General features: G+C 42.3%; 1 protein-coding gene across 5 annotated transcripts in view; it reads left to right on the top strand.

Moving 5' to 3' along the window:
• The first annotated feature begins 891 nt into the window (after window positions 1-891).
• LOC106588550 (rho guanine nucleotide exchange factor 2) overlaps window positions 892-21,140 on the top strand; it is a 102,527-nt gene continuing 82,278 nt past the window's right edge. For 2 of the 5 annotated variants that reach the window (XM_082970067.1, XM_082970068.1), the window contains exons 1-4: window positions 902-1,075; window positions 12,704-12,856; window positions 19,879-19,986; window positions 20,689-20,966. In XM_082970067.1, the coding sequence (XP_082826193.1) occupies window positions 19,909-19,986; window positions 20,689-20,966 (356 nt within the window). In that variant the 5' untranslated portion in view covers window positions 902-1,075; window positions 12,704-12,856; window positions 19,879-19,908. Of the gene's footprint in view, window positions 1,076-12,703; window positions 12,857-19,878; window positions 19,987-20,688; window positions 20,967-21,140 lie in introns of all 5 variants that reach the window. The other 3 variants (XM_082970069.1, XM_082970065.1, XM_082970066.1) reach the window with 3 other exon arrangements.

Below are 21,140 nucleotides of genomic sequence, written 5' to 3' on the forward strand. Positions count from 1 at the left end.
TCAGCTCTTAATGTTCTAACTTGGACCAGAGCTTTGCAGCTCGGCACTAGTTTACCTCTGCAATGTGTCATTGGTGTTTTGACAGCTGTTATTAAGTAGCATCCATCCCTCAAAAAAGTGTTTAGGTAAATAGGAGCGTGACCATTGTGTAATAACCCATTATTGAAGCTGTACACTATTTTGAGGATTTTTCCATTAAAATAGATTAATTTGTATATTAAAAAACGACCTTTCTGATGAGCGCAGACTGGGCTTCCAACCGGTTCCCTGCAGTCTTGTCGCCCTCTGCAGGAGCAAACCATAAAGCACAGAAACGAATACATGGATTGGGCCATCAATGATTTGACGTGAGATTAACAATACAGAAAAAAAACGAGTTAATTAATAAATAGCCTAATGTGGTCCATTATCAATTTGAAATTAGTTGATATAATAAATAGTCTCATGAAATGTCTAGGCGTATACTAAAGTAGTCTAGGCCTATAGGAATACACTTCTGTGAGCGATAAAGAATTTTGTAATAACATTTGAATCTATAATATCATGTTTTACATAGGCTACTATTAAAGAGTCGACACAAAAACAAAACATGAACAATAGAACAATATTTCAAGGTGCACAACGTGATGTTCACTTAAGTAACGTCTATAAATCATATCAATCGGTAATCAAGCAGTAAATTGAAATACAAATAAAGTTGCATTTATGTTTTATTGATTTAGCAAAATTCCAAAAGCGTTCTGTTTTTTTAATTACCCAATGATGTGTAATAAACTCGTCGAATAAAAGGTGCATTAGTGCGTTTGAGTCGAGAGGAGGGAGTTACGGTTCTCGTTTGAAAACCAAGGGGCAACATAACAAGAAAGTCTTTGGCAACACTCCTGAGACGGGACAACAAGCAAATGACAGTAGACTTCGTGTAAGCATTCGACCTGCAAAAACGTTCTCAAGAAGCAGTCGAGTTGGTGTTTTTAGGCTCGTTTCCTTTTGGACCGCTTGGAATAGGTTTCTTTTCTCTGGAACTATTTATTGGTTCCTCGCGCAGAAGCGGATTGGTTCAAACCCAAGAAGAAAGGTAAAAATCGCCGACAGAACTTCTTATTCAAAATATCACTACGAAAAACGTTTATATGCCCCCAAATTATTTAATCAACTAAAGCAGTAGTCCAGTTGTATTTCAGTGAGCGAATGTTTCGCGGAGTTAGATGCGAGCATCTTCCATCAAAAACGTTAATTAGTCTAATTCTATTCACATTTGCGTCGGTATAACCAACGTTTTCATGACCACATTATGGCGTTATTATCTTACATACAATTATACTGTAGCCTAATAACTACATTGTATGCAATAAACTACGACTTGCTTACCTCTCAATTTAGAGGTCTATAAAATGGCAATGTTTTAACCATTCAGAGCAAACATTGCAGGTAGTTTATACTAAGTGAAATATCTCCAAACGTACAGGCTGACTACACTGCTCGCATCGCAAAAATAAATGTAGAAATCTATATTATTCAATTATTGCACCCACACTGCTCGTGCGTGCCAACTAGCATCTGTGTTGCCAAGGGCTAAAATAGAAGTCAGTTCTATTTCTGATGCAAATCGTGCTGCAAGTCCTGCTTCTCCCATCTCCTCATTGGTTTATAGAAGCAGGTACCCACGTGCCATCTCCTCATTGGTTATACCCATGTGGGTGACTGAAAGACAAACGAGGTCAGTGGCGGTAATGCACCTAATTTATGATAGTTGCCAATCGCAATATGAAATCAAGAGAAGAAAAAGCCTAGGAGAGATGACTAGAAACGATTTGGTTGTCCGTTTTATTAAAAAAATGTATTTCACCTTTATTTAACCAGGTAGGCTAGTTGAGAACAAGTTCTCATTTGCAACTGCGACCTGGCCAAGATAAAGCATAGCAATTCAACACATACAACAACACAGAGTTACACATGGAATAAACAAAACATACAGTCAATATTACAATAGAACAAAAGAAAACAAAAAATCGAGATACAGTGAGTGCAAATGAGGTAAGTTAAGGCAATAAATAGGCCATGGTGGCGAAGTAATTACAATATAGCATTTAAACACTGGAATGGTAGATGTGCAGAAGATGAATGTGCAAGTAGAGAAACTGGGGTGCAAAGGAGCAAGAAAATAAATACAATATGAGGTAGGTAGATAGATGGGCTGTTTACAGATGGGCTAAGTACAGGTGCAGTGATCTGTGAGCTGCTCTGACAGCTGGTGCTTAAAGCTAGTGAGGGAGATATGAGTCTCCAGCTTCAGAGATTTTTGCAGTTCATTCCAATCATTGGCAGCAGAGAACTGGAAGGAAAGACGACCAAGGGAGGAATTGGCTTTGGGGGTGACCAGTGAGATATACCTGCTGGAGCGCGTGCTACAAGTGGGTGCTGCTATGGTGACCAGTGAGCTGAGATAAGGCGGGGCTTTATCTAGCAGAGACTTGTAGATAACCTGTAGCCAGTGGGTTTGGCGACGAGTATGAAGCAAGGGCCAACCAACAAGAGCGTACAGATCGCAATGGTGTGTAGTGTATGGGGCTTTGGTGACAAAATAGATGGCACTGTGATAGACTGCATCCAGTTTGTTGAGTAGAGTGTTGGAGGCAATTTTATAGATGACATCACCGAAGTCGAGGATCTGTAGGATGGTCAGTTTTACGAGAGTATGTTTGGCAGCATGAGTGAAGAATGCTTTGTTGCGATATAGGAAGCCGATTCTAGATTTAATTTTGTTTGGGAGATGCTTAATGTGAGTCTGGAAGGAGAGTTTACAGTCTAACCAGACACCCAGGTATTTGTAGTTGTCCACGTATTCTAAGTCAGAACTGTCCAGAATAGTGATGCTGGATGGGCGAGCAGGTGCGGGCAGTGATCGATTGAATAGCATGCATTTAGTTTTACTTGCGTTTAAGAGCAGTTGGAGGGCACGGAAGGAGAGTTGTATGACATTGAAGCTTGACTGGAGGTTAGTTAACACAGTGTCCAAAGAGGGGCCAGAAGTATGCAGAATGGTGTCGTCTGCGTAGAGGTGGATCAGAGAATCACCAGCAGCAAGAGCAACATCATTGATGTATACAGAGAAGAGAGTCGGCCCGAGAATTGAACCCTATGGCACACCCATAGAGACTGCCAGAGGTCCGGACAACAGGCCCTCCGATTTGACACACTGAACTCTATCAGAGAAGTAGTTGGTAAACCAGGTGAGGCAATCATTTGAGAAATGTGGTGATTGACAGAGTCGAAAGCCTTGGCCAGGTCGATGACTACGACTACACAGTAATGTCTCTTATTGATGGCGGTTATGATGTCATTTAGGACCTTGAGCGTGGCTGAGGTGCACCCATGACCAGCTCTGAAACCAGATTGCATAGCGGAGAAGGTACGGTGGGATTCGAAATGGTCAGTAATCTGTTTGTTAACTTGGCTTTCAAAGACCTTAGAAAGACAGGGTAGGATAGATATAGGTCTGTAGCGGTTTGGGTCTAGAGTGTCACCCCCTTTGAAGATGGGGATGACCGCGGGAGCTTTCCAATCTTTGGGAATCTCAGACGATACGAAAGAGAGGTTGAACAGGCTAGTAATAGGGGTTGCAACAATTTCGGCAGATAATTTTAGAAAGAGAGGGTCCAGATTGTCTAGCCCGGCTGATTTGTATGGGTCCAGATTTTGCAGCTCTTTCAGAACATCAGCTATCTGGATTTGGGTGAAGGAGAAATGCTGGGGGCAATGGCGGGTTGCTGTGGAGTGGGCCGGGCAGTTGACCGGGGTAGGGGTAGCCAGGTGGAAAGCATGGCCAGCCGTAGAGAAATGCTTATTGAAATTCTGAATTATAGTGGATTTATCGGTGGTATCAGTGTTTCCTAGCCTCAGAGCAGTGGGCAGCTGGGAGGAGGTGCTCTTATTCTCCATGGACTTTACAGTGTCCCAGAACTTTTTTGAGTTAGTACTACAGGATGCAAATTTCTGTTTGAAAAAGCTAGCCTTAGCTTTTCTAACTGACTGTTTGTATTTGTTCCTAACTTCCCTGAAAAGTTGCATATCACGGGGGCTATTCGATGCTAATGCAGAACGCCACATGATGTTTTTGTGCTGGTCAAGGGCAGACAGGTCTGGAGTGAACCAAGGACTATATCTATTCCTAGTTAAAAAAAATTAGAGTGGGGCATGCTTATTTAAGATGGTGAGGAAGGCACTTTTATAGAATAGCCAGGCATCATCTACTGATGGGATGAGGTCAATATCATTCCAGGATACTATGGCCAGGTCGATTAGAAAGGCCTGCTCGCAGAAGTGTTTTTGGGAGCGTTTGACAGTGATGAGGGGTGGTCGTTTGGTCGCAGACCCATTACGGATGCAGGCAATGAGGCAGTGATCGCTGAGATCTTGATTGAAAACAGCAGAGGTGTATTTGAAGGGTGAGTTAGTTAGGATGACATCTATGAGGGTGCCCGTGTTTACGGATTTGGGGTTGTACCTGGTTGGTTCATTGATAATTTGTGTGAGATTGAGGGCATCAAGCTTAGATTGTAGGATGGCCGGGGTGTTAAGCATGTTCCAGTTTAGGTCACCTAGTAGCACAAGCTCAGAAGATAGATGGGGGCAATCAATTCACATATGGTATCGAGGGCACAGCTGGGGGCAGAGGGAGGTCTACAGCAAGCGAGAGACTTGTTTCTGGAAAGGTGGATTTTTAGAAGTAGAAGCTCTAATTCTTTGGGTACAGACTTCGATAGTAATACAGAACTCTGCAGGCTATCTTTGCAGTAGATTGCAACACCGCCCCCTTTGGCATTTCTATCTTGGTGGAAAATGTTATAGTTAGCGATAGAGATTTCAGGGTTTTTGGTGTTTTTCCTAAGCCAGGATTCAGACACGGCTAAGACATCCGGGTTGGCAGAGTGTGCTAAAGCAGTGAGTAAAACAAACTTAGGGAGTAGGCTTCTAATGTTAACATGCATGAAACCAAGGCTTTTACGGTTACAGAAGTCAACACATGAGAGCACCTGGGGAGTGAGAGTGGAGCTAGGCACTGCAGAACCTGGATTAACCTCCACATCACCAGAGGAACAGAGGAGAAGTAGGATAAGGGTACGGCTAAAGGCTATACGAACTGGACGTCTAGCACGTTCGGAACAGAGCGTAAAAGGAACAGGTTTCTGGGCACGATAGCATAGATTCAAGGCATAGTGTACAGACAAAGGTAAGGTAGGATGTGAGTACATTGGAGGTAAATCTAGGCATTGAGTAATGATTAGAGAGATATAGTCTCTAGAGATGTTTAAACCAGGTGATGTCATCGCATATGTAGGAGGTGGAACAACATGGTTGGTTAAGGCATATTGAGCAGGGCTAGAGGCTCTACAGTGAGATAAGACAGTAATCACAAACCAGGACAGTAATGGACGTGGCATATTGATATTAGAGAGAGGCATGCATAGCCAAGTGAACATATGGGTCCAGTGAGTGGTTGGGCTGACTGGGGACACGGCGATTCAGACAGTTAGCAGGCCGATGCTAACAAGCTAACAGTTAGTAGGCCGGGGCTAAACAAGTTAGCAGACCGGGGCTGGCAAGCTAGCAGTTAGCAGACCGGGGCTGGCAAGCTAGCAGTTAGCAGACCGGGTTAGCAAGCAAGCAGTTGGCAGACCGGGGCTAGCAGTTAGCAGACCGGGGCAAGCAAGCTAGCAGTTAACAGACCGGGGCTAGCAAGTTAGCCTTTGGGGGACCTCTTGATGGGGGTAAGTCTGTTTTTGCCTCTTTGTGCGGTGACGTCGATAGACCAGTCGTGGAATTAGTGGAATCCTCGGGCAGATTATGTCGGTATTCCAGTCGTAGAGGATCGGCGGGGTTCCGTGCCCCGTACCGGCAGTAGAAGGGTTCCGGATATTGTAGCCCAGGAGTGGGCTTCGATGGTAGCACAGGAGCCCTGGCCGGGCTAGCTTCAGGCTAATTGGTGCCTACTCCGGGATGGAAACGCTAGCCAGGAGTAGTCACCCGGGATTGCAGTTAGCTAGTTGCGAAGATCCAGATGAAAATGTTCAGAGTTTGCAGTAGGAATCTGGGGATATGGGGAATTTTTTTAATAATTGGTCCATTATGCTCTGGTTTGCGTCACGTTGTTCGAACTGGCGAGAGCTTTCTGAGTTAAAGGTTAGCTGATGACCGCTAGCAATGGTTTGCTGACTGATAGCTGGTAGGTAGTTAGCTGGCTAGCTTCAGTTGAGGGATTCCCAATCCGAACGAAATATAAATACTTTAGGAAAAAAAACTGATCCACGCCACATTGGGTGAGGCGGGTTGCAGGAGAGTATTTAGAAGTTGAGGTTTAGGAAAATATTTTAAAAAGATATGCGAAGAAAAAGATGTAAAAAGATATATACAAGGGACACGACAGGTCAAAGACGTCTGATTGCTACGCCATCTTGGATTTATGTGTGGATTAATTGTCGGAGTAGAGGACCTTGTGCATTTCAGGTAAAATAACATCTCAATGTTTATATCCCAGGATAAATTAGCTAGCAACAGCAAGCTAGCTAAATAGGACAAATTAGCTAGCAAGTGCAAGCTAGTTAAATTGCCATAAAGGTTTAATGCTTTTCGACCTGTCCCCAAATTAATGTAATTGGTTCCGAGTTTGTTTTGATATTTTAACCTGCGTGTCGTGATCGCGTTTGGTTTAGGGGGACAAAATAAATGTATGCACGATGCGGTTTGGGTTCCGTGTTATGCCCGAACAAAAATATAAACGCAACATGTAAGTGTTAGTTTTATAAGCTGAAATAAAAGATCCCAGAAATGTTCAATACACACGTATTTCTCACACTTTTGTTTACACCCCTGTTAGTGAGAATTTCTCCTTTGCCAAGATAATCCACCACCTGACAGGTTTAGCATATCAAGAAGCTGATTAAACAGCATGATCATTACACAGGTGCAACTTGTGCTGGTGACAATAAAAGGCCATTCTAAAATATGCAGTTTGGTCACACAACACAATGCCACAGATGTCTCAAGTTCAGAGGGAGTGTGCAATTGGCGTGCTGACTGCAGGAATGTCTACCAGAGCTGTTGCCAAAGATTTAAATGTTCTCTACCATAAGCTGCCTCCAACATTGTCTTTTAGAGAATTTGTCAGTACGTTCAACCTGCGTCACAACCGCAGACCACATGTATGGCGTTGTGTGGGCGAGCGGTATGCTAAATGTCAAAGTTGTGAACAGAGTACCCCATGGTGGGGTTATGATATGGGCAGGCATAAACTGCAGACAACGAACACAATTATATTTTATCGATGGCAATTTGAATGCACATTACCCATAAGCACTCTTACGTTTCACTGGATGTCATGCATTTCAATGGGGAGGTCCACAATGGAGTGGAAACGCAACACTCTGTTGCAAGACGGATGCTACATACTTTTAAATACTTTTAAGCCGTCGAACAACGCAGAAGATGAAAATATGTGGTTTTGGCTTTATGGGATAGCTAGCAGCTTCTAAAAAAATGACCCATTCCTATAAGTGAGTAATGTTAAATAATACACATTGGCTGCTAAGCCAATTATATTATGACTGTTGCCTCCGATTTTAAGTTTATTGTGATGGTAATGACACTTGTTTTTTGTGCTAATTATTAGGTGGAGGTCTCTAGCTTCTATGGTATTTTCAGCCTAGCTTTTAGCTAGCTAGCTACTCTGCAATGCAAGCTAGCTTGACTTGCTATAAAGTTTGAAAACCAGTTGAGGGGAAAAGTAACTAAACAAAACATGTTCTATTATCACCTGAAACAATATATTTATCCTGTCTTGAATGAAAAGGCCATATTTTGCACTCTCCCAAAATAAATGTAATCTCTGAATGTTAGGCTTTCCTCTTGCGTTACAAACACTACACTTGTCTGTTCAGTAGCGGGGCAAGACTCCTTGAAGATGATGCACGGTGTAAATGAAATACGTCACGATGTAAACTGGGTATAACGGACAGATGGAGACAGATCCACAGTCCCTGCCCCGATTTCATCATGGGGGACAATAAACCATATTTCTTGGAGACATAAAGTACAGGAAGTTATGAGGCTGTCCACCTGTTCAGAACACCTTGCTCAACACCAGTAAAACATAGCACTACAAAGATGAGCTTAAGTAGGTATTTCATCATTAGGAATACATGAGGCTAGACTGCTAGTTTTACAGCAATAACTTGACTCTGCTCTTAGACTCATACCCCATTTACACAGAGAACTGGAAAGTACCTTCCTTTTGCAGATTCAGAATTGTGGGAGCAAATTCTTTGACCTAGTAGTGTATAGGCCGCAACACTTGTAGCAGCCCTTGTGTCTGACTGTCCTTATTTCCATCCTAAGGTGATTAGCTAATGAATGATTGAAGTCATAGGGAGGTAAAGAGAATTCAAGACCCTTTTGCCATCTTTCCCCCAGGGGTCCCAATAGAGGACAATCAGTAGATGGTCACACTCAATGTTCAGTTAAGAATGTACAGTACCAGTCAAAAGTTTGGACACACCTACTCATTGTAGGGTTTTTCTTTATTTTTTACTCTTTTCCACATTGTAGAATAATAGTGAAGACATCAAAACTATGAAATAACACATGGAATCATGTAGTAACCAAAAAAGTTTGAAACAAATCAAAATATATTTTATATTCTTCAAAGTAGCCACCCTATGCCTTGATGACAGCTTTGCACACTCTTGGCATTCTCTCAACCAGTTTCATGAGGAATGCTTTTCCAACAGTCCTAAAGGAGTTCCCACATATGCTGAGCACTTGTTGGCAGCTTTTCCTTCACTCTGCGGTCCAACTCATCCCAAACCATCTCAATTGTGTTGATGCCGGGTGATTGTGGGGGCCAGGTCATCTGATGCAGCACTCCATCATTCTCCTTGGTCAAATAGTCCTTACACAGCTTGGAGGTGTGTTGGGTCATTGTCCTGTTGAAAAACAAATGATAGTCCCACTAAGCACAAACCAGATGGGATGGCGTATTGTGGCAGAATGCAGTGGTCGCCATGCAATTCAGGTGTTCCTTGAATTCTAAATAAATCAACGACAGTGTCACCGGCAAAGCACGGGGTGGCTACTTTGAAGAATCTCAAATAGAAAATATATTTTGATTTGTTTAACACTTTTTTTGGTTCCTACATGATTCCATGTGTTATTGCATAGTTTTGATGTCTTCACTATTCTACAATGTAGAACACTGTAAAGAAAAACCATTGAATGAGTAGGTGTGTCCAAACTTTTGACTGTTACTGTACTTAGGACTTCTGATGCAGGTCCATCTGTGAGAGGTGGATAAAAGGTGAAGTTATGGAAGATTATGGGGAAAGAGAAGAGGAGAATAAGAGCAATGTTGTGTGGTAGCATTATGTCACTTTGGATGTAAAAATGGCTAATCTATTTTCCTAACTTCAACCGTCTTTGTTTTATTTCCAGAATAACACAGGGATTGAATTAGGCCGGTGCCTTTAGCACTCCCAAGATAAATTAGGGAAGCACCATGAATGTTGAAATATTAACATTAGCACCCCCATAGGCGTAAAGAATATCAGTCAACCGTTAGCTCTCTCGAGTCGATTTGTAATTCAGCCCCTGCTTTGACATTTTCCCACAATCGACCTTCGCATTAGAACATAAACTGTAGCCTGGCTAATTGCATATATGTTTGTGCTGTCTTGCCAACTCCTATGGTCGTTGTCATGGTATACAGCATAAACAGATCTGGGACCAGGCTACATTAAGTTACCTCTGTACCAAATGCCCCCCAGGGATACTCTCAAAACAAGCTCCTGGTGTCTTCATTCACTTCACCCCCATGAATAGGCAGAAAGAGTAGGAGACAAAAAAAGGGGAGAGCGGGGGAGGGAGGGAAGCGGGTGTTTATAGTGTGGGGATGAGTGAGTGACATGAGATGGGGGGGATGGAAAGATGATGTAGGAAGACTGAGGGACAGAGAGACAGAGAGAGTAAAAAGACTGGCAGGACAGACTGAGAGAAGGTAAGAGGTGCAGTTGTCTGTCTTCTTGCCCACTGTTAATTCTATAGGGGCCAAAACTGCAGCATATGATGACAAGTGTAGTCGGCAGCTATGTCAATTAAAGAAGTTGGATGCAACCATGTCAGTGCGATTGTGCCTTTATTTCATAGAGCTGCAGTGTTAGGGTCTGCACCAAGGCTAGTAGTAGTAGGTGGCTAGTGCATAAGAGTAGGATAAAGTAATTTAGAGTTTAAAAAGTACTCAAACCAATAAATAATGTGGTAACAGTGGGTACCTTTTTTTTTTTTTTTTTTTTTGTACTTGTATCAGAATTTAACCTGGTATTAAATGGAGCACGGTGCTTGTTTTAATGAATCCTCAAGAAACCAAAAGCTGATTTGTTAATACGGAAGTATTCTGTAATTATAATTTTACCATGTAGTTTTGAAGAGGCTACCAGGTAAATAGTGGGTTAATGAGGAATAAGGAAAATAGAAAATGTACTCAATGTATTGAATAGACATCATTTTATTGAATAGAAGGACTTAAGAACATGTCTTTCAAACTTGAGTGGCCAACTATATTTACTTGTGTTTTGATGCTTTGGTAGACCAAAGAAACTATTCAAACTTGTGTTTGCTGAACACTGCTCAGAGCTTTATGTCCTGTCACTGTGTCATGCACCTACATTCTTAATGGACATATTACTGTACACACCATCTTTCTTTCTCTTGTGGGCTGTTGCCCCATGTGTGAATACACTTTCAGATAAATATTGACGTACTCCTAGACATGTCCAGTATACTTGCAGACTTTTCACTCTGTCACATACACAAACGTGTGCGGACACACACGTTCATTGACTCAGAGTTTAACGCTGACGTAGTTACTGACCCATCCAACTCCCCATTGTTTTCCATGTTTGCTCTATGGGCTTGAACAAGGATAGGGCGGGAGAGAGCAGGGATATGACAATTGGATATGATGGAGAGTATTGTTAGAGGAAGACTGGGAAATATACACTGACTGTACAAAATATTAGGAACACCTTCCAAATATTGAGTTGCACCCCCTTTTGCCATCAGAACAGCCTCAATTTGTTGAGGCATGGACTCTACAAGGTGGACTCTACAAGGTGTTGAAAGCGTTCCACAGCGATGCTGGCCCATGTTGACTCCAATGCTTCCCACAGTTGTCAAGTTGGCTGGATGTCCTTTGGGTGGTGAACCATTCTTGATACACACAGGAAACTGTTGAGCTTGATTAACCCAGCAGTGTCGCAGTTTTTGACACACTCAACCCAGTGCGTTTGGCACCTACCATACCCCGTTCAAATGCACTTAAATCTTTTGACTTGCCAATTCACCCCCTGATTGGGACACATACACAACCCATGTCTCAATTGTCTCAAGGGTTAAAAATCGTTTGTTAACCGGTCTCCTGCCCTTCACCTACAATGCAATCAATTAATACCTTTTAGTGAAAGAAGATATCCTGCAGACTTATCGTTATTATACAGGTTTATACTCGCGACTCATTTGAAGTACTGTCTGTGTATTTGGTTAAAAAAGAAAGAAAATGGGGCCAAAACACAGCATTACGCAACTTGATATCTATTACGGCTTGAAATCGAAGAATAGAGGGAGGAATAAGGAGAAAGGAATGAGGTGGGAGAGGGAAGAAAAACACACCTGTGGGATTGAGGTTGCAAAAAAGAAAGTGATGAAGTATAGCCTACATTTTGATGACAACTATACCGGTAAATCAAATGTTGATATTGAGTTTTGTATTGGTTGTGAAAGTGTTGAAAAGAGTGATGTGATTGACGTGAATGGTGCTCGTGTTGTAATGGGATTACAAATGTTATTCAAGGACTGTGAGAGGGTTATGTTATGGCAGTATAATGGATAATGTTGCGAGGTGTATGTTTTTAGTTAGTGTCATTGTATTAATGTTCTGGTAGTGTTGTTAAGGTTGTGGAATCTACTTAATTTGCTATTGATTTTGTTGGTGAATACTATGTTTTTAAGTAAACCTTGAGGTCATTCTTTTTAGAACACAAAGGCTAAGGGAAGTTATGTTTGTTTTCATAGCCATGAAAGGGTTGTACAAATGTGAGTGTCAGAAGTTTGTGAAAGTGTTGTTCCTTGTGCTATTGGGTGTGGTGCCATCCAAAGCTAATCTACCTTATCTTAGAAGTGTTTGCCCACTGTGTGATTGCATGGTATAACCCTGTGCTTATGTCGAGGTCTGCTGATATAGCAGATTTAGTGAAAAATAAAAATCTCATTGATTTATCAAGACCAGTCTCCATGCTTGTCTCAGAGCAGCGTGAAACGGTGCTGAAGTAGTTGACCACACCCGGGTAGGCTTCAAATCCTAGTAAAACAATTGGATGACTTTGGGTGTTCCAGTAAGTATTCTTAAAATAACTCCAGCACAGAGAAGAGAAAGGAGCCTTGAATAATTAAACATGTCGTTAAGATACTGTTAGAATTGGGGATTATGGTCACGGACAGGGCTATTCGCCTGTGTTACGCCGAACGCGAAAACCCAGGAAAATGAACAGGTACAGTAGGCCACAATACTGTAAAGTAGGCCTAATAATGCTAAAAATAATGCTTAAATAAATTAACTGCTGGTCTTTAATGTATGCTGCACATTGTATTCCATTTCCAGCGAGACTATTCAAGCCATCGACTCACTGATGGTTGAAGATGATGAGCGATTGACAAATGCAGTCTGGAATCTGCTGGCATCACAGCACAACATCACTCTAAGCACCGTCAGAAGACAGTTGAAGAAACTTGAGTGGACTTATGGAAAGGCTCTGTAAGGTATACTAGGGTTCGTCAACTACAGTTGAAGTCAGAAGTTTACATACACCTTAGCCAAATACATTTAAACTCAGTTTTTCACAATTCCATTTAATCCTAGTAAAAATTCCCTGTCTAAGGTCAGTTAGGATCACCACTTTATTTTAAGAATGTGAAACGTCAGAATAATAGTAGAGTGATTTATTTCAGCTTTTATTTCTTTTATCACATTCCCAGTGGGTCAGAAGTTTACATACACTCAATTAGTATTTGGTAGCATTGCCTTTAAATTGTTTGACTTGGGTCAAACGTTTCAGGTAGCCTTCCACAAGCTTCCCACAATAAGTTGGGTGAATTTTGGCCCATTCCTCCTGACAGAGCTGGTGTAACTGAGTCAGGTTTGTAGGCCTCCTTTCTCACACACGCTTTTTCAGTTCTGCTCACAAATCTTCTATAGGATTGAGGTCAGGGCTTTGTGATGGCCACTCCAATACCTTGACTTTGTTGTCCTTAAGCCATTTTGCCACAATTTTGGAAGTATGCTTGGGGTCATTGTTCATTTGGAAGACCCATTTGCGACCAAGCTTTAACTTCCTGACTGGTCTTGATGTTGCTTCAATACATCCACATAATTTTCCTGCCTCATGATGCCATCTATGTTGTGAAGTGCACCAGTCCCTCCTGCAGCAAAGCACCCCCACAACATGATGCTGCCACTCCTGTGCTTCACGGTTGGAATGGTGTTCTTCGGCTTGCAAGCATCCCCCTTTTTCCTCCAAACATAACGATGGTTATTATGGCCAAACAGTTCTATTTTTGTTTCATCAGACCAGAGGACATTTCTCCAAAAAGTACAATCTTTGTCCCCATGTGCAGTTGCAAACCAAAGTCTGTTTTTTTTTATGGCGGCTTTGGAGCAGTGGCTTCTTCCTTGCTGAGCTGCCTTTTAGGTTATGTCGATATAGGACTCGTTTTACTGTGGCTATAGATACTGTTTTACCTGTTTCCTCCAGCATCTTCACAATGTCCTTTGCTGTTTTCTGGGATTGATTTGCACTTTTCGCACCACAGTACGTTTATCTCTAGGAGAGAGAACGCGTCTCCTTCCTGAGTGGTATGACGGCTGCATGGTCCCATGGTGTTTATACTTGTGTACTATTGTTTGTACAGATGAACGTGCTACCTTCAGGCGTTTGGAAATTGCTCCCAAGGATGAACCAGACTTGTGGTCTACAATTTTCTTTTCTGAGATCTTTTCTTTTGATTTTTCGAATATGTCAAGCAAAGAGGCACTGAGTTTGAAGCTAGGTCTTGAAATCCGTCCACATGTACACCTCCAATTGATTCAAATTATGTCAATTAGCCTATCAGAAGCTTCTAAAGCCATTACATAATTTTCTGGAAACTTCCAAGCTGTTTAAAGGCACAGTCAACTTGGTGTATGTGAACTTCTGACCCACTGGAATTGTGATACAGTGAAATAATCTGTCTGTAAACAATTGTTTGAAAAATTACTTGTGTCTTGCACAAAGTAGATGTCCTAACTGACTTGTCAAAACTATAGTTTGTTAACAAGAAATGTGTGGAGTGGTTGAAAAACAAGTTTTAATGACTCCAACCTAAGTTTATGTAAACCTCCGACTTCAACTGTAGGTTTGGCCTCGGGCTCAAAACATTTTTCTGAGTCAATAGTCGGCGGGCCAGAACATAGTAAGTATATAATATTAGCACAATTATTGGCCTACACTACAAATTTAACACATGACATAATAAATTCAGTGACAATTTGATCTGATTACCCTCATAATTTCTTTGTCTCTATTCAGTTATTATTGTCTATTTCTGCGTTGATTGGTGGGGAAAAACAGGTATACGTAGCCTACTGTAGGCTACACTACTTTTTTTAACGTCAACAATTGTTCAGAACAATTTGCTTGATAGCTAGATAAAATGTTGCTTGCTTGCAAAAATTATCAAGAAGAAATGTGGATAATGAAAATCAAAGTTTGAGAGAATAATGTACAGAGATATACGTTCATCTCTCCATCTTTTCCCAATGCCCCTGAACAAGGAAGTTAACCCACTGTTCCCTGGTAGGCTGCCATTTGTTCTTAACTGACTTCCCTAGTTAAATAAAGGGACATTCTGTAGCTTAAATTGATTAAATCTGCAGTTACAAGGAAGAGGGAAACAGTCCTAGACTTGGTGGAGAAATGTGAGGCCTTTACTAGGAAGCTTGAGTTGTTCGATTTGGACTTCATCTGGAAGGCTACTGCACTTCAGCACACTGAAGAAACGACAGGCCGCAGCATTGTCCCAGAGGTGATGGAAGATTTCATCACCTCATCACCTTGTCCATCATTTCATCACCTCATCAGCTTGTCCCAAATCAGCTGAGGGACAACTTTATCCACCACGTTTGAAGACCACAGCATGCCCAAGGATATCATTGCGTTTGTGCGTGATCCTCTCACAGTCCGCCCAGGTGGAGAATTCTCCCCCCTGGCTAAGGAAACAATACCCTCGCTGGATGAGGCCGCATGTCAAAAACACAGAATATCTAAGGGGCTTTTATATAATTATAATGCAGGGTTAATAATAATACGTTTTCCCCCTCCCACTTGTTAAAGGTTCCAATTGATACATTTTTTTAATCAATTTGTAGATTTGAGTTTAACCCCAATATTTTGTGTATTTTCTGGTGGATTAAACTTTCTATGGCTTGTTTAAAAAATATATATATATTTTGGAGATTTTGTTTACAAATAGCTCACTTTCGGTTATTTGAAATCTGAATAAAGGGAAAAAGGCCATTGAACATGGAGTGAGACATTCTTGCTAATTTGTAAATAAAGGCAGTTTGTTATTTAGAATGATTTATTTATCTTTTTAGAGGAAGAGAAACCAAAAGCCCACCGTGCCTATTCTTTTGTGACAAGGACAACCCCGCCGGCCAAACCCTCCCCTAACCCGGATGACGTTGGGCCAATTGTGCGTCACCTCATGGATCTCCCGGTCACGGCCGGCACAGGTATCGAACCAGCATCTGTAGCAATGCAGATTGCACTGTGATGCAGTGTCTTAGACCGCTCCGCCACTTGAGAGGCCCCATCCACAAAGATATTAATGCTGATCAATTGCCTTGCACAAAGTTTCAAAATACTAAAATACTACTTAAACAGAGACATTCAATGACATCATCAAGAGATATGCTGGACCTTATGTCAGAGAGGTGTTTTTGGGACCACATCGTGTCTATTGTCCTGCTAATAGCCCATGGGAAAAACAAGTATTTGAAAACATTTTTCCACTTGCCTCTTCATTTTGAAAGAGTATTTCTATCAAGAAGTCCTGTACAGTATATGCTTTATCCGACATTTTGCGGTTGCATGAGGTTTGGAGTTAAAAATCTCTTCCCAACTATTTAGCTAAGTGATAAGTCTCATTGCCATTCCAAATAAAGTTGAATATTTTTTGCTCAAACTCAGCAAAAAATGAAACGTCCTGTCACTGTCAACTGCATTTATTTTCAGCAAACTTAATAACATGTGTAAATATTTGTATAAACATAACAAGATTCAACAACTGAGACATTAAACTGAACAAGTTCCACAGATATGTGACTAACATAAATGGAATAATGTGGGTGGCGGGGGTCAATCGAAAGTAATAGTATCTGGTGTGGCCACCAGCTGCATTAAGTACTGCAGTGCATCTCCTCCTCATGGACTGCACCAGATTTTGCCAGTTCTTGCTGTGAAATATTACCCCGCTCTTCCACCAAGGCAAGTTCCCTGCCTTACAACAGGCCTACAAGCCCTCAGTCCAGCCTCTCTCAGCCTATTGCGGACAGTCTGAGCACTGATGGAGGGATTGTGCGTTCCTGGTGTAACTCGGGCAGTTGTTGCCATCCTGTACCTGTCCCGCAGGTGTGATGTTCGGATGTACCGATCCTGTGCAGGTGTTGTTACACGTGGTCTGCCACTGCGAGGACGATCAACTGTCTGTCCTGTCTCCCTGTAGCGCTGTCTTAGGCATCTCACATTACAGACATTGCAATTTATTGCCCTGGCCACATCTGCAGTCCTCATGCCTCCTTGCAGCATGCCTAAGGCACGTTCACGCAGATGAGCAGGGACCCTGGGCATCTTTCTTTTGGTGTTTTTCAGAGTCAGTAGAAAGGCCTCTTTAGTTTCCTAAGTTTTAATAACTGTGACCTTAATTGCCTATCGTCTGTAAGCTGTTAGTGTTGTAATAACTGTTCCACAGGTGCATGTGTTTATGCTTGACCAAGCATGGGAAACCGTGTTTAAACCCTTTACAATGAAGATCTGTGAATTTATTTGGATTTTTACAAATTATCTTTGAAATCAAGGTCCTGAAAAAGGGAGGTTTCTTTTTTTTGCTGGGTTTACTTGTCCTCTTACTCAGTTGTGCACCGGGGCCTCCCACTCCTCTTTCTATTCTGGTTAGAGCTAGTTTGCGCTGTTCTGTGAAGGGAGTAGTACACAGCGTTGTACGATATCTTCAGTTTCTTCGCAATTTCTCGCATGGAATAGCTTTCATTTCTCAGAACAAGAATAGACTGATGAATGTCAGAAGAAAGTTATTTATTTCTGTCCATTTTGAGCCTGTAATCGAACCCACAAATGCTGATGCTCCTGATACTCAACTAGTCTAAAGAAGGGCAGTTTTATTGCTTCTTTAATCAGAACAACAGTTTTCAGCTGCACTAACATAATTCAAAAAGGGTTTTCTAATGATCAATTAGCCATTTTAAAAGGATAAACTTGGATTAGCTAACACAACGTGTCATTGGAACACAGGAGTGATGGTTGCTGATAATGGGCCTCTGCACGCCTATGTAGATATTCCATAGAAAATCAGCCGTTTCTAGCTACAATAGTCATTTACAACATTAGCAATGTCTACACTGTATTTCTGATCAATTTGCTGTCATAAAATGTGATTTTCTTTCAAAACAAGGACATTTCTAAGTGAACCCATACTTTTGAACAGTAGTGTATATGATGCAATTAGGATTTACCTGTAAAGGTAAAAAAATAAATTGGGCATTGTTGCACACTGTTGACATATTTTTCCATTGTGGACCTTGTGTTCAAAAAATATTTGAGTACTGGAAAATAATATGCAAATACTCGAACAGTCAAAATATTTCAAATGCCCATCCCTAGTGTGGACCATGATAATTCCTCAGTGTTGTAGACACCTGAGGAAGCTCACGACCTGCGCAATTATAGCCCCGTCGATGTGGATGGGGTGTGCTCGGCCCTCTGTTTACTGTAGCACACGATCAGCTCCTTTGTCTTGCTGATGTTGAGGGAGAGGTTGTTGTCCTGGTACCACACTGATAGGGTCACTGACCTCCCTATAGGCTGTCACATCGGTGATCAGGCCAACCACGATGTCATCATCAAACTTGATGATGCTGTTGGAGTCGTGCATGACCACGCAGTCCTGGGTGAACAGGGAGTACAGGAGGGGACTAAGCACACACCCCTGAGGGGCCCCATGTTTACATTTTACATTTTAGTCATTTAGCAGACGCTCTTATCCAGAGCGACTTACAGTAGTGAATGCATACATTTCATTTTTTTCATTTCATAATTTTTTTTTTTTCGTACTTGGCCCCCCGTGGGAATCGAACCCACAACCCTGGCGTTGCAAACACCATGCTCTACCAACTGAGCTACAGGGTTAGCGTGGCGGATGAGTTGTTGCCAACCCTCACCACCTGGGGGCAGCCGTCAGGAAGTCAAGGATCCAGTTGCAGGCGGAGGTGTTCAGTCCCAGGGTCCTGAGCTTAGTGATGAGCTTGGGCACTATGGTGATGAATGCTGAACAGCTTTCTTACGTAGGTGTTCCTCTTGTCCAGGTGGGAGAGGGCAGTGTGGAGTGCAATAGAGATTGCGTTAATTGGAGTGAGTCCAGAGTGTGTGGGATGATGGTGTTGATGTGAGCCATGACCAGCCTTTCAAAGCATTTCATGGCTACAGATGTGAGTGTTGCGGGTCAGTAATCATTTAGGCAGGTTACCTTAGTGTTCTTGGGCACAGGGACTATGGTGGTCTGCTTGAAACATGTAGGTATTAGACTGGGTCAGTGAGAGGTTGAAAATGTCAGTGAACACACTTGCTAGCTGGTTAGCGCAAGCTCTGAGTACGCGTCCTGGTAATAGGTCTGGCCCCGCGGCCTTGTGAATGTAAAGGTCTTGCTCACATCAGCTACAGAGAGAGCAAGCGAGAGATTGCACAGCTCTCCGGAACAGCTAGTGCTCTTATGCATGGTTCAGTGTTGCTTGCCTCGAAGCGAGCATCGAAGGAATTTAGCTCGTCTGGTAGGCTCACATCACTGGACTGCTAGCAGTTGGGGTTCCCTTTTCTAATCTCTGATAGTTTGCAAGTCCTGACACATCCGGCGTAGTAGGATTTGATCTTATTCCTGTATTAGCATTTTTACTGTTTGATGGCTCGTCGAGGTTGTAGCGGGATTTCTTATAAGCGTCTGGATTAGACAAGCGTTCAGATTAGTGTCCTGCTCCTTGAAAGCGGCAGCTCTAGCCTTAAACTCAGTGCTGATGTTGCCTGTAATCCAGGGCTTCTGGTTATGATATGTACGTACAGACACTGTGGGGACGATGTCGTCAATGCACTTATTAATGAAGCGGGTGATTCATCAATGTTATCGGATGAATCACGGAACATGTTCCAGTCTGTGCTTGCGAAACAGTCCTGTTGCTTAGCATCCACTTAATTAGACCACTTCCGTATTGAGCTGGTACTTCCTTACTTTTGTGTTTTTCTTTGTAAGCAGGAATTGGGAGGATAGTTTTTTTATGGTCAGATTTGCCAAATGGAAGGTGAGGGAGAGCTTTGTATGTGCATAATGCCCCAACAGGTTTGCTTCTGACATGTTAACAGCCAGTCACTGTTAAGCATGACCTTTTATCCTCTGTAGTGGTTATATGTATAATATTAGTCACTCATATCCACTTTTCTTGTATTTTTGTTGTCCTAGGGCCAGTCAAGGTGGAAGTTTGAATTGATCATGACATCCTTTGACCTGTGGGGGAGCAGTGAACTATTCTCCTCTGGAGTATGGGCCCTGAGAAACCTGATCCACAGGGTACAACTATCCGTCTTTTTCTGTGTCTGAAAATGTTGTAGTGCACAGAGGGTTGGGCGACATTACGATAGCATGGTCTATTGATGATGATGATGATTGATAACCATCGTCGATGGTGACAGATGGTAGTTTAGCCTATTTGAACTTGACTAGTGCCCGCAGTAAAGAAGAAACGAGTGTCATCGCATTGCAGGGCAGCACACAAGTGATATTCAGAGTAATTTGCCTATTTGCTATAGTCTATTTCAATAGACTGAGCGGAGAATTCCACCAAAGCAACGCTAAATGTCCAGTCAGAAAATCTTGTTTCTCTCTGTCAGATGCATGGGGTTTAGGCTTGTTTAACTTAAACATTTTTTTTTTGCCTATATTCCATTCACTCTCCGTTCAGTATATGAATGACTGAGGGCTACACTTCATCATTTTATGCATGGCTTTCTCTCGATCAAACAATGAATGGAAGTTGCATCTGTTATTTCAATAGCCCCTAAGGTAGCCAGGGAACTAATAATAAGAGAGAACAAACAATATCAATAGCCTATAGAAAATGACAAGTTTAAGCTTATAAAGAAAGAAATTATGTTAAAAACCACATGGCCAATAACCTGTCCACATTCCTCCTATGGAGATTGACATCGCCCAACCCTAGTGAACAGTATGAGTTCTCACTGTATCCCTCTCTTACTTTAACCCCTCATCTAGATGCCGACCACCCCTCCCTCCTCCCTCTATGCCCACCCACCAGCTTTCCCGGCCTTTTCCTCCACCACACCACCCGCCCCCCCCTGTTCCCCGTACCCCTCCCCACCATGCTCCCCAGGCCCTGGGGTGAAGGGGATTGGAGGTTCCGGAGGGGTGACCCTGCGTTCTCCAGCCACTCGTCACCTCACCCACCTGGACCCCTGGAGGAGGCATAGCTGGGAGCCTGTGGCTGTACTGACAGTGCAGCAGCAGGGGACGGAGCCCAGCGACAACCACAGGTAGGGGGTGCCCTAAACATATAATTCTATATGGGAATCCTTATGTTTACATTTTAGTTTATAGTTTATAGCCATTTATAGTACAATCTTTCTTTACAATCTATTATACAGAAGCAATGGAAATGTTTTACTGTCACCGTACCCAGTCCCACCACATAACTACATTATAGTAAG

This window comes from Salmo salar, chromosome 27 (genome assembly GCF_965601325.2).
Source record: "Salmo salar chromosome 27, fSalSal1, whole genome shotgun sequence".
Classification (NCBI taxonomy): Eukaryota; Metazoa; Chordata; class Actinopteri; order Salmoniformes; family Salmonidae; genus Salmo; species Salmo salar.